Source organism: Adiantum capillus-veneris, chromosome 30 (genome assembly GCF_014529385.1).
Source record: "Adiantum capillus-veneris isolate H3 chromosome 30, ASM1452938v2, whole genome shotgun sequence".
NCBI lineage: Eukaryota > Viridiplantae > Streptophyta > Polypodiopsida > Polypodiales > Pteridaceae > Adiantum > Adiantum capillus-veneris.
In genome coordinates this window covers 41218205-41230210 of record NC_140960.1, presented here as the reverse complement: position 1 = coordinate 41230210, position 12006 = coordinate 41218205, and the positions used below count along the sequence as shown (strand labels likewise).

At 43.6% G+C, this 12006-nt stretch overlaps 1 protein-coding gene across 1 annotated transcript in view; it reads left to right on the top strand.

The window, feature by feature from the left end:
- The window catches only part of LOC147417849 (Late embryogenesis abundant protein (LEA) family protein), a 58048-nt gene extending 46336 nt beyond the window's left edge, over nt 1–11712 (top strand). Inside the window, exons 2-3 of the mRNA XM_086506818.1 lie at nt 10962–11181; nt 11256–11712. Coding sequence (XP_086362944.1) covers nt 10962–11181; nt 11256–11471 — 436 coding nt within the window. The 3' untranslated portion in view covers nt 11472–11712. The remainder of the gene's footprint in view (nt 1–10961; nt 11182–11255) is intronic.
- Nucleotides 11713–12006: the final 294 nt, after the last annotated feature.

Here is a 12006-nt window from a genome sequence, read left to right as displayed (position 1 = left end):
CTCTCTGCTAACACTTCTGTGAGGAGGAGACAAGAGAGAGGTCTCTCTCTCTCTCTCTCTCTCTCTCTCTCTCTCTCTCTCTCTCTCTCTGTGTGTGTGTGTGCTTCGTACAGAAGAGTACAGAGAAAGACCAAAAAAACTATTGTACGTTGAATTTTCCTTGAGAGCCTCCCACTCCCTTGTATTTTTGAGTTGTAGATTAATACAAAAAGAAATACCAAAAGGGGTGCGAGTCTTTGGGGCCAATATCTCTAGGCACAGAATTGTGCCGGGCCAGTGTCGAATCAATTGTGAACTGTGAACTGTTTTGAAGTGAATCTCTGTTGTGTTGCGGTAGAATCTTGACTTGGAGTGTCCAAGTCTGTTGCAGTGCTATCAGATCGCGGCCGATTTCTCATCTACTGGGAAATTCGATCCTTTTTGCGCGGCACTTATGGATTTAGACAGAGATCAATTGACTTCCTCTGCATCTGGAGATGCGGGAAGAGATCACGAAGAAGATTCACGCGAGGAGTACGGCCTACCTCGGCCTACTCCGGCGGAGCTTGAAGAGATGGAGCGTCGATGATTGATCGACGATGGAGGAAAGATGATGTTAAATTTTGTGAAGGACCCAAAAATTTGCAAAATTTATGACCCAGACCTCCTTCGACGAGGTGTATGCACAGTGGTAGCAAACCACAAAACCAACCCCCAAACCGGTACTCAAGAAACCTTCTACTCCAAGGATGTTTACACTGGGCAAGAATTAGAAGAGGTGGTTGATGCACGGATTTCTCAGCTTTTTGACGCGCATAACAAAACTGAAAAGCACGACAAAAAGTAGAAGAAAGGAACACTTCTAGGGTTATTTGGGTCGTCAATCTACTTTTGCCTCGACAAGAAAGCAGAAGAAGCGTGTGCGGTTTGAAGGATTACCTAGTTCTTCTTCTTCTTCTTCTTCTTCTTTTGAGAGTTCTTCTAGCTCTTTTGATTCGAGCGAAGAAGACGGAAAAGGCAAAAAGCGAAGCAAAAAGCAACGCTTCGGAAAGGGCAAGAAAAAGGCAAAGAAGTCTAAATCTCGCCCAATTTTAGACAGTTCTACAGAGGACTCATCTTCGGATAGTTGGGACTGCGATGATAGCAGATTCTATGCAAGGAAGAAGAATTTTTACAAAGCCAACCAGTATGACTTTCTAGAAGATAAAAACAAGAAAGTTCGAGAGTTCAAAGAAGGTGGACAATTAATTAAATTTGACACGTTCTCTGGTTTTCGAGATGCTTCGAAGGCTTTGGCCTTCATACAACAGTTTGACATAGATTTCTCTGGAGGGCGTTACTCAGAGCACTCTAAGATTCGGAGGGCTACCTCTTACTTCAGGGGAAATGCTCAAACTTGTTGGTCCACGTTTCTATTGAACAAGAAAGCACCAGTTAAATGACTGAAATTTAAAAGGCTTTTATTTCCTCCTGGTTGACTCGGGAGTACGAACGTGACATACTAATTGCTTGAAACCATCTTCGGATGACCAAGAGAGATTCATTAGACGCATATTGCGAGAGATTCTGGAGCTCTTTTCTACCAGCCTCTTTATTTAAGAAGATCTCGTCAAAGAACAGATTGAGCGGTTTACCTTGGGACTTCCTACAGAGATTCGAGATCACTGCTTAGAGCAAAAGTCAGATTCCATTCAGGAACTAATGAGTCATGAGAAACGTGGTTTTGCCATTTACTTAGGTAGTTTGACCTACCCCACATATGAAATCATGACACAAAGGAACGAACAGACTTCGAATATGAAAGTAGAAAGAAGAAGAGCAACCCAGAAAAGAAAGAAAGGATGCATGACCCAAGCTTACTCTTCGGGAGAGAGCTCTCTACATCAAAGAGGGGAAGTGCTTTGGATGCGGGGAAATTGGGCATATCTCCACGAAGTGCCCTAAAAAGGCACTGAAAGAACATAACGACAAGGATGAAGACAGGCCAGAGGGTTCAAAAGCAGCTGAGGAACGTGGACTAAAAGGCAAGATGAAAGTAGGACTGGTTCCAGATTGCATGGGATACTGACCCAAGCATGATTGATGGGAGTATAGAACTTTGCCAAGCTTGGGGCAAAGTGAAAGACCAAGAAGCCCTGGTTTTCTTTGATGGAGGAGCCAAGGCCAACTTCATTTCACCTGAATTGGCGGCGCGGCTCGAGATCACACCTGATTGGATGGGACCACTAGTAGAGGCAGTTCTAGCGGCACCCGGCAGGGACATAGCCATTACACCTGTCATTGGCAAACTTCGGTTGCATTGTCAGGGGTATTTGGGGCACGAGGACTTCTACATAATGCCCTTGGGAGGTTGTGATGTCCTCCTTGGATTTCCCTGGTACCATAAGAACAACACCGTGGTCGACTATCGGGTGAGAAAAGCGACTTTGACTACAAAGAAGGGCGGAACCATTGTACTTGATGTGAAACTTAAGGGCGAGTCTGCCCCTATTGTATCGGCTTTGACCGGTTCAAAATTAATGAAATCCAGTCTATTTGTTTACTCGATCTTTTTGAGAGAGTTGAATGATGAGAATAGGAGTATGTCTGAACTTGATAAAGAATGCTAGGATTTTCTCCACATTCATGCCGATTGCTTTTCAGAGGGCCTGTCAGGCTAGTTACCACCCGCTCGTCTTGAGGATCATACAATTGACGATACCTGGAAGCACACCACCGAACCGGCCACCTTACCGTGTGAGTCGATCCCAAAACGAAGAAATTATGAACCGAGTGAAAGACCTCTTGGAAAAGAGTCTTGTCTTGCCTAGTACTTCACCGTATTGCTCTCCAATGTTATTGGTTTTGAAGAAAGATGGATCTTGGAGAATGTGCATCGATTATAGAGCTCTCAACAAAATCACCATCAAGAACAAATTTTCGATTCCTAGGATCGATGATATTCTTGACCAACTACAAGGATCCTCGTGCTTTAGAAGGATCGACTTGAAGAGCGGATATCATCAGATCCGAATCGCGCCGGGAGATGTCTACAAGACAGCTTTTCGGACGACTTTTGGGTTATTTGAGTTTTTGGTGATGCCTTTTGGCCTAACCAATGTACTTGCAACATTTAATCGGATGATGGGATAGGAGTTTTCGAGAGTACAAACTATTTCTTGGCACTTTCTTTGACGACATCATTGTTTTCTCCAAGGATGAGGCAGAACGTAGAGAAAATTTGCTACAGGTCTTTCAGGCATTACGAGATCACAAGTTGGTGATTAATGCGAAGAAAGTGAATTTTTCCTACCAGTGATACAATTTTTTGGAACACATTGTGTTAGCAGCAGGAGTGCAGATTGACCCGCCAAGATAGAGAATATCCGTGATTGGCATGATTTGAAGAATGTTCATGAAGTTAGAAGCTTCTTGGGCTTGTGTTCGTACTACAGGCGGTTCATTAGAAAGTTTACAGAGGTTGCTTCCCCTCTGCATATTTTGACACAAAAAGGAGTCCCTTTCTCGTGGGGACCCACATAGGCGACTGCCTTTGAGACACTGAAAGAGAAATTGACTACATGGCCAGTTTTGACTTTGCCGGACTTGCAGAATTCATTTGAAGTATATTGTGATGCTTGTGGTCGTAGTCTGGGTGCGGTCTTAATGCAAGAAGGCTATGTCATTGCCTACGAGAGCCGATTGTTCTCAAGGCCGGAAATGATAACACAGATTTATGAGAAAGAGCTTTTGGCGGTTATCCATGCTCTTACTCAGTGGCGGAACTACCTACTCGGAGCCTACGCTACTTTTTGTCACAGAAGCAGCTATCGGAAAAGCAGATGCGGTGGGCGAACATCTTGTCACACTTTTACTTCCAGATTGTCCATGTGCAGGGACAAAAGAATTTGGTGGTGGATGCTTTGTCTCGGAAGCCGTTGGCTCTGGCTATTTTTGCGATTCATCATAGGAGCTTCGAGGATACGGTCAATCAGAATGCCACAGATACAGATTTTGTAGATATTTTCACTTGGATACGGAATGGGGAGATAGTAGCAAGATATTCCATTCGGGATGGCTACTTGATGAGGAAAACCATGTTGTGCATTACACAACCGTTGAGGGAACAGATTATGACCGAATGCCACTGTTCACCTTTTATGGGTCACCATGGCATTGCTACCACCTTGAAAGGGGTAGAGAGATACTTCTTTTGGCCGAGACTCAAGAAGGATTTTGTACGCAATTGCTTGGTATGCCAGAAGGTCAAGTTTGACAGGCATAAAGCACAGGGATTGTTACAGCCTTTACCCATACCCACCCGCCCCTGGGAAAGTATTACAATGGATTTCATTTTTGATCTCCCGAGAACACAGAGTAGTCACGATGGTATTTGGACTGTTATTGACAGGTTTAGCAAGCAAGCTCATTTCATTTCAGTGAAGAAAACAGTCAAGTCGGATCACTTAGCGAGAGTGTTTGTGGCCCAGATCTTCAGATTACATGGCATGCGCGAGACGATCGTCTTCGACAGGGACCCTAGATTTACGAGTTTGTTTTGGAAGGCTAAGAACATTGGCACGCGGTTGCAGTTCTCGTCATTGTTCCACCCCCAGACTGACGGGCAATCTGAGATTGCCAATTCAGTGGTACTAGATTTATTGAAGTCTTACATCTCGGATCAAAAGACTCAATGGGAAAAGTATTTACCTTTGGTGGAATTTGCCTACAATAACACAATACACTCTTCGACGGGGAAGGCACCATTTGAGATTATTGAAGGTGCTACGAAGGTTCCACGCTTCCTAAGCACGAAAGATAAGATTTTTGAAGCTAATGAGTACACGCGTGACTTGGACACGGATTTTGCTAAGGTCCGCGAGGCTTAGCAGAAATCTTAAGAAAGACATAAAAAGGCAACAAATCGCCATTGTCGCGATTTGAAATTGAAGGAGAACGATTGGGTGCTCTTACGTTTAGAGAAGACACACCTGAAAAAGAAAAAGGGAAAGGAGAGGCTTTTTCTAAAGCTTAGTATGCGATACTACGGACCTTTTGAGATTTCCGAAAAGAGAAACAATGTCTCCTTTACATTGAGGCTGCCCGAAACTTGGAGGATTCACAATGCTTTTCATGTGAGTCTCGTGAAGCCTTTTAGGCGATGTGCCCGAAGATGGGGAGCCTGATCAGCAACCGGAAGTGGAAGAAAAGGAGGAGATCCTTGTTCCAAAACAGATATTGGCACATATTACAGAAAGATTAAGGGTAAAGTGATAAGGCGGTTCTTGGTTAAATTCAAGAACTATCCTGCATTGGATGCAAAGTGGATTCAAGAACTATCCTGCATTGGATGCGAAGTGGATGGAGGAGGAGGACCTAGCAGATACTCCTCAGATTGTGAATTTTTACCTTGAAGCATTTGGATTAGCATAGTCTATTCTAAATGGAACCTCGAATTCAGCTTGGGCGGAATTTGGTGCAGCGGGTATGCACAAGAGGGGAGTCGCTCCACTCCTTTGTCAGCGGATTGCCTCAATTTTTGATATTAAAGTCATTGATGTCTCTTTGAGTTCAGGGATACTGTGAGCTGACAATATTCTGCTGTAATGACTTTATGAACTAGAATTAACGATAATATGATACTGATTTATTCTTGACTTGTTTAAGTGCAGGAACTGATAGACGAAATGACTACAACATTTTGGTCTTAATGATCTCGATAGACATGGTTGCAATAGGGATTAGTCAATCGGGCATCTATGAAGTCCTGAGTGGATCTAGATGCGATTGCCAATTACATTGCCGATAAATCATGGTCTGAGATCCGAATGAATATCGAATGTGATTTGTCATGTGATGTCGTGTGATGTGACTGTTGATTGGTACAAGTGCTAGATGTGTGTTCCTAGTGCGTCGGTACTAAGAGTCAGTGTTTGCTAAGACAATTTATTGCTTCTGTCTGTTTTGCAAGCGTAATCGAGGGCGATTACAATGCTTTCAAGAGGGGGGTATGTCACAAACTGGTGACGTGGATGCCCAGTACACACACACACCTCTTCCCCCTGGCATGGACAATCTTGGGGAAAAATGCTGACGTGGCACGTTCGGGGAAAATGTTGACGTGGCAGGTTTGGGGAAAAATGTTGATATGGCAGGTTCGGTGGTATGCTTATGTGGCATAGCTGTACGGTAGCTCCCGCGTTTTGCGGCGCCTATTGTGAAAAGCAGTGTACGGATGTCCTGCTTTTTGGCTACGTTGATTCTGCTTTATTCTACGCAATGTAGAAAGAGAGAGAGAGGGCTTGATTTGACTTGCTTTATTTTACTCCATATTGCTTGAGAGATGAAGGCTTTATTTTTGGAATACTTTTTATGGCCAGCTTTTGGAACAGCTTTTGGGGCTATGCTTTTGGCATCCCTTGTAATCTCTTTATAAGTGTGGGCAGGCCTCCCATTTCTCAGAGCATCTGGACGCAGAGTCTGAGAGTGAGAGCCCCCCACTCCCTTGTACTTTGAGTTGCAGATTAATACAAAAAGAAATATCGAAAGGGGCGCGAGTCTTTGGGGCCAATATCTCTAGGCATGGAATTCCGTCAGGCCAGTGTCGAATCAATTATGAACTGTGAACTGTTTTCAAGTGAATCTCTGTTGTGTCGCGGTAGAATCTTGACTTGGAGTGTCCAAGTCTGTTACATGGCAAAGCGAAGCAAGGAAGGAGTGGGCAGGCAACACGCGAAGAAAGAAGAGGGGGGTGGGAGGGGCGGACAACGCGAGGGGGATGGGGTAGCATTGGCGGGGAGGGAGTGAGTAACAACGAGCTATCAAAGAACTATATGTCTCTGCGAGGGCACTTTTTACTCTCTTTAGGAGAGGTTTTTTACCATGGCCTTCAACTTTTTCCGTTCAGACATGTGCATAGCTATATCTCGTTTTAGAGTTTTCCGTTTGATGCCTACGGGCTTGCTATGTAAACAGTGATGTACTTGCTCTTAGAATAGGCACCATTTGGGGCGTTCTGAAGATTTTCAAGTATTCTTTGCCTTGAGGGGGGAGGGAGGGGGTAAGAGCAAGAGCATAGAGAGAGAGTATAGACACAATGATTATAGCTCAAAGTGCGAAGATTCATTAGAAAAGAAGCCTCTCAAATAGGCTTGGCGCTTTACAATCATTGGCTAGAGAGGTTGCACCCTCTTGCTACTGGACCATCTCATCATTTATCCCTTCCTAGGTGGCTAGAGGGCTTTCTCACATGGTGCCACAAGTTGGGCTTACCCTAACAATCGCCCCCTTGAGCCAAACTTGGGGTTTTTACAAAGACTTCATGGGTTTTGGTTTTATGTGTTCATGTCATCTCTTAGGCTAACATGATTCATCTACTTGATACATCATGGCAGTTCTCACTGGATTCATCACTTCACAATTCTCAAACGGATACATCGTGGCGATTCTCAATGGATTCAACGACCATAGTTTAATGTCCCATGATACATCAAAGCGGTTCTCTACAGGATTCATTGCTATGGTTCACAAGTGAGACTTAGTAGGTTCACTAGTAGTCCTAGGTAGTACAAGAAATTCATTCATTCATTTTGCGTGAAAGGGTATTCATGTATATCCCCTTCAAAATTTGACTTCGTGTCGTCGTTGTCTTCGTCATTTGTTGTCGTAGTTGTCATCTTCTTTATCTTTATTATGTTGACCTGGTTTGATGTTGTCATCTTCATGGTGTGATTTGTCATGTCGTCATATCTTTCGTTCATTAGTCCGATTTGTAGAGAATGCGGCTTTCATGGCCAGCAATGTAAAACACATATATTTCAATATTTATGCCGCTTGTGTGTGTGCTCATCAAGATGGGCGGTCTTTGTCACAAGACGGGCACCACGTGCCAATTGAAAAGAACAGATTGAACAAACTTTGAGCCATAATAACAAGGAATGGCCATTTTCAAGTCCCCATTTCCCGTTCCCATCCCAATTTCTTGTTCTGGATCCCCGTTCCGTGTTTCAAACGTGAGTATCCGAAATAAGGAATGACATTTCATGCATGTTGCCGTTCCCTGTTCCTCATTCCGATTTCCCGTTCTAGGTAACTATACTTTGAGCACCACGTGCCAATTGAAAAGAACAGACTGAACAGATTTTGAGGTTTGAGCACTACATAACAACTGAACTGAGAGAGAGAGAGAACACGCGACACGGAGTGGCGGAATTCCACCCAAGAGAGGATTGGCCCCAAACCTTGGTGCCCCTTTTGGTATTTCTTTATATTGCCGGTACTCCAGACTCTGCACCTTCTCCAAGAAGCATGCGAGAGAATGAGCCCATGGCCTCATATCTAAAGGTCCTAGGCCCAAAAGCAATTTACATGAAAAGCCTTCAAACTCAAAAGCATCTGGTCCAAAAGCGATGCCCAAAAGCTGCTAGCGTGATTTACGGAAATCCGCACAATTGCCACATTAGCAGTACAAATCGTGAAAATCCGTACAGGTTGCCACGTCAACATGTCAGCATGAAATGTGGAAATCCGTACAGTTCTGCCACGTCAGCAGTTAGCGAGAAATCCGTGCTGTCCATACAGGTTTGCCACGTCATGAGCTGGCTGCATACCTTTTGGTGTGTGTGTGTGATGGTCCTGCTTCATCTTCTGCTGCTTCTGCTTCTTCACTTAGGGTTTAGGCCCCTTGGCCGGGATCTGCAAGTTGGCTCCGTTCTTAAAGGCTTGACACGTCAGCAGTTTGTGACAGTCTTACCACGAAGGACTCCTTCAGGCAGTTTCTAAAACCTGTACTCATGTGCGTGGTGTCTTTGAAGTTTGTACGCAAATAGTACATACATTTTGAAAATGGGCTCTTTGCAAATAAAAGATTTTTTTTTGATTGCTTAGTGCCTCGAGTGTTGAGAAGAGGGCCCTGAACTTTATGACTTTTTAAATTTGAAGAAGAAGCTCGATAGTTCTCGGTGTGGAGGCAGCCCGTGAGAAGCAAGGCTAGTTTAGTGCGGCTTTGAGCTGGGATTCAACTGTGGGAACAAGTTCGTATCTGAAACACTCTAAAAATAGATTTTATGCACTCTATTGCTGCGAGGTCGGTCACTTGTGGACCCAAAAATGACTTTATAGAGCAAAAAAGAAGGCAGCTTGTCACGTCCGCGGTTGTGAGCACAAAGGGCGGGATAACCCCCTATGGACCCAAAGCCTCCTGTGTGTGAAGGGCAGCTACTCACCTACTGCTGAAAAACGTCAGGGTAGGAAAGGTAAGCAAAAGATGCTACAGGCGTGCAGGTGTATGCAACAGAAAAAAAATTGTCTCCCCCTCCGAAATTCCGATGTTAAAATGTACCTACTGTAGGCCACAGCAAACGATGCCGAGCAGGCCAATGTCGTAGTACACACAATTAGAAACTTAATCCTATAGTGATGGCAAGATGTTGTATAGGTGAGAGTTGGAGATGGCAGTAGTGTGCACTCAATGGCGAGGACAGCAATTATCGCAGGTAGCGAACAAAAATACAGTTGGGCCGACTTGTGAGAGTTAAAAACTTGCAGATAGATGCTCGTGATGCGGAGGTAGGAAGTCAAGGCTTTGGGGCCACGCTAGGGTAGTGTAAATCTGAGCATAGTAGGAGACGGGTCTACAAGAGTAGCGATAGGCAGAGGATGTAGAGCTTGTGTGAGCCTTGTAGTCTCTCTTGTGATAGCAGAGTTTACCCCTGTGGGTCTTGAGTAGACATTCTCTCTTGCACTAGCATCTTGCACTCGGAACGTTTCTACAGGAAGGAATAACTACTTATCTTCTTCTGATCGGCATGCTCTTACGAAATTTCATTGTGAATTTGTGATCTCTTACGTAGATAAGTGCATTAATGACTTCGTTGTTACATACAAAAAGTTTCTTTTTAGATGAAGTAAACTCCCCAACTTATAGTGGTTGTGATTATTTGATGCAAGAGGTTACCTTGAAACATCAAGACTTTTCTAAGTCTTTTGGTTTCAAGTGCCATCCTAAATTACCATTTTTGTGTAGCGTTCGGAAGCTCCACAAAATTGCTAATCAAACCTAGATTTATAGGTACTTCTTGTAACACCTCTCTAACTAAGGTTGTTAAATGGCTTAGTTACTGTTCCAAACCCATTCTGCCTAGCGTAAATGAACTTTGGAAAAGTCTTCTAATGGAAGCATGGACCAAGTCAGATTTTAAATGATTCAGTACGTGTAGTCCTTGTTATGAAGTTTTCGAACTCTTCAAGAGGCATAAATGAGAAATCATCTTCTTTTTATCTCCAAACTTTTGACTTCACGACGCTATGTACGAAGCTGAATTTGGAGGACCTTAATTTTCTCTTATCTCAAAAGTTTTGCTTATGAGTTTGAGAAGGATAGGTATAAGGCGTTGCTAGTAGAAACTTAGCCCAGCAGTGGGAGATTTCTGGGTCACCACCGGACAGGAGTTAATACACTAACAGTATGTCCGATAATACACACACCATCAGTGCAAGTTTCACCTCCTGCGTTACGATGAATAATGGTGTCACTGACCCAGTATCACTAACTCCTTCAATGAGTCAGGGTTTGATCTATGTGCTTATTCTTGCACGCTCTACACTACGTGCGGCTACTTATTAGCTAGTTTTTTGCCCTGCACACGAGAAATTCCATGAATATTCCTGTTAAACATCTTCAATGAATCCAAATTAATGCATAAGTTTGCCTGTACACAAAAAATATATCAGAAATCATTTTCATAAGTAATGTTCATTAATATAACTGTTAGTCAAAATAGGTACACATTGTGCAAATTTTGGCCTTCTAGCATCTTTGCAAGGCATGCAAGGCCATGTGGGTGATGTTGTTCCCAATACATGGTGTCATCAATATGAACGTTGGCATGATCTTGGGTTCATCTTCATATCGATAAGCGTGCGCGTTGGAGCCCTTGCTGTTGAAGGCAAAGAAATGTACGTTTCTTCGCATTTTCTCATTCCTTGTGACTTGTTTGATGCAGGCATCTACCCCGCCATCAGTTCGGTAACTTGCAGTCCAGGATGTTTCCAGCCTATTTCAGTCTCGTTGCGGTGTGCGCAGCCATCTGTATGTCAGGTTTCAGCATCCTGCATCCATGGAAAGGATCTTCATCAACAGAAAAGACTCAACTTTTGTCCTTAGCTCTGTCGTTGACAACCACACTTGCCAACATTCTTGTGTTTGAGCCAATTACAATCAAGGTAAATATGAATTAAACAAACCGAATGTATCTTATTCCTGCACTGATGCTTATCCTGGCTCGTTATGAATGCAGACTATGCGGGAGAGGCACAAGGTGGAAAGAGAGGAGTCCATTGGAGATGAGGTTGGCCTTTCCAAGAACAAGGAGGCTGCCAAGCGAAACCCGAAACTTGCTAACCTAAACAAGAAATTTGGCATGGTGCATGGGCTTTCCTCACTTGCCAACCTTTTATCGTTTGGAGGCTTTGCGGTGCATTCATGGTACTTGGCCAGTAAACTGCTGATATAGAAGGATGAGGGTGCGATTGAGGTCATTTTATCAGGTTTCCTAATGATAAGCATTTTCTTGTCTATGAGCCGTGAACAATCAAGTTATAATGCCAAAATTTCACTTTGTTATTCTCATTCTGGAGTTTTGTTGGAAATGTAAGTATGTCTCAAGTTTTGCTGCTGACAGCTGCAGCTGCCAACTACTTGGCTATATTATTATGACCATCAAGAGACCTATGAAATACGCTTCTTTTTTGTCCTCTGGTATGCACCACAAAAAAGTAATGTGAACTTTATGTTGCGCAGAGCCGATTTCGCACTAATTGGGAGAGTGTTGTTGCTGTGGCGCTGTCAAATAACCTTTAGTACTATGCAAAGCTATGGATAAAAAATCAGCACATCATTGATCTTGTATTGGGTATTGTTATATGTTGTGAAAACCGCCCATCTTGCATGGAAAGCTTCATGTGGAAGCCGCGTGTAGATGCACTGTTTGTTGGCTTACAATGGATTGCTAGATCATATAAATGGATTCTATTGTTTATCCATGAGAC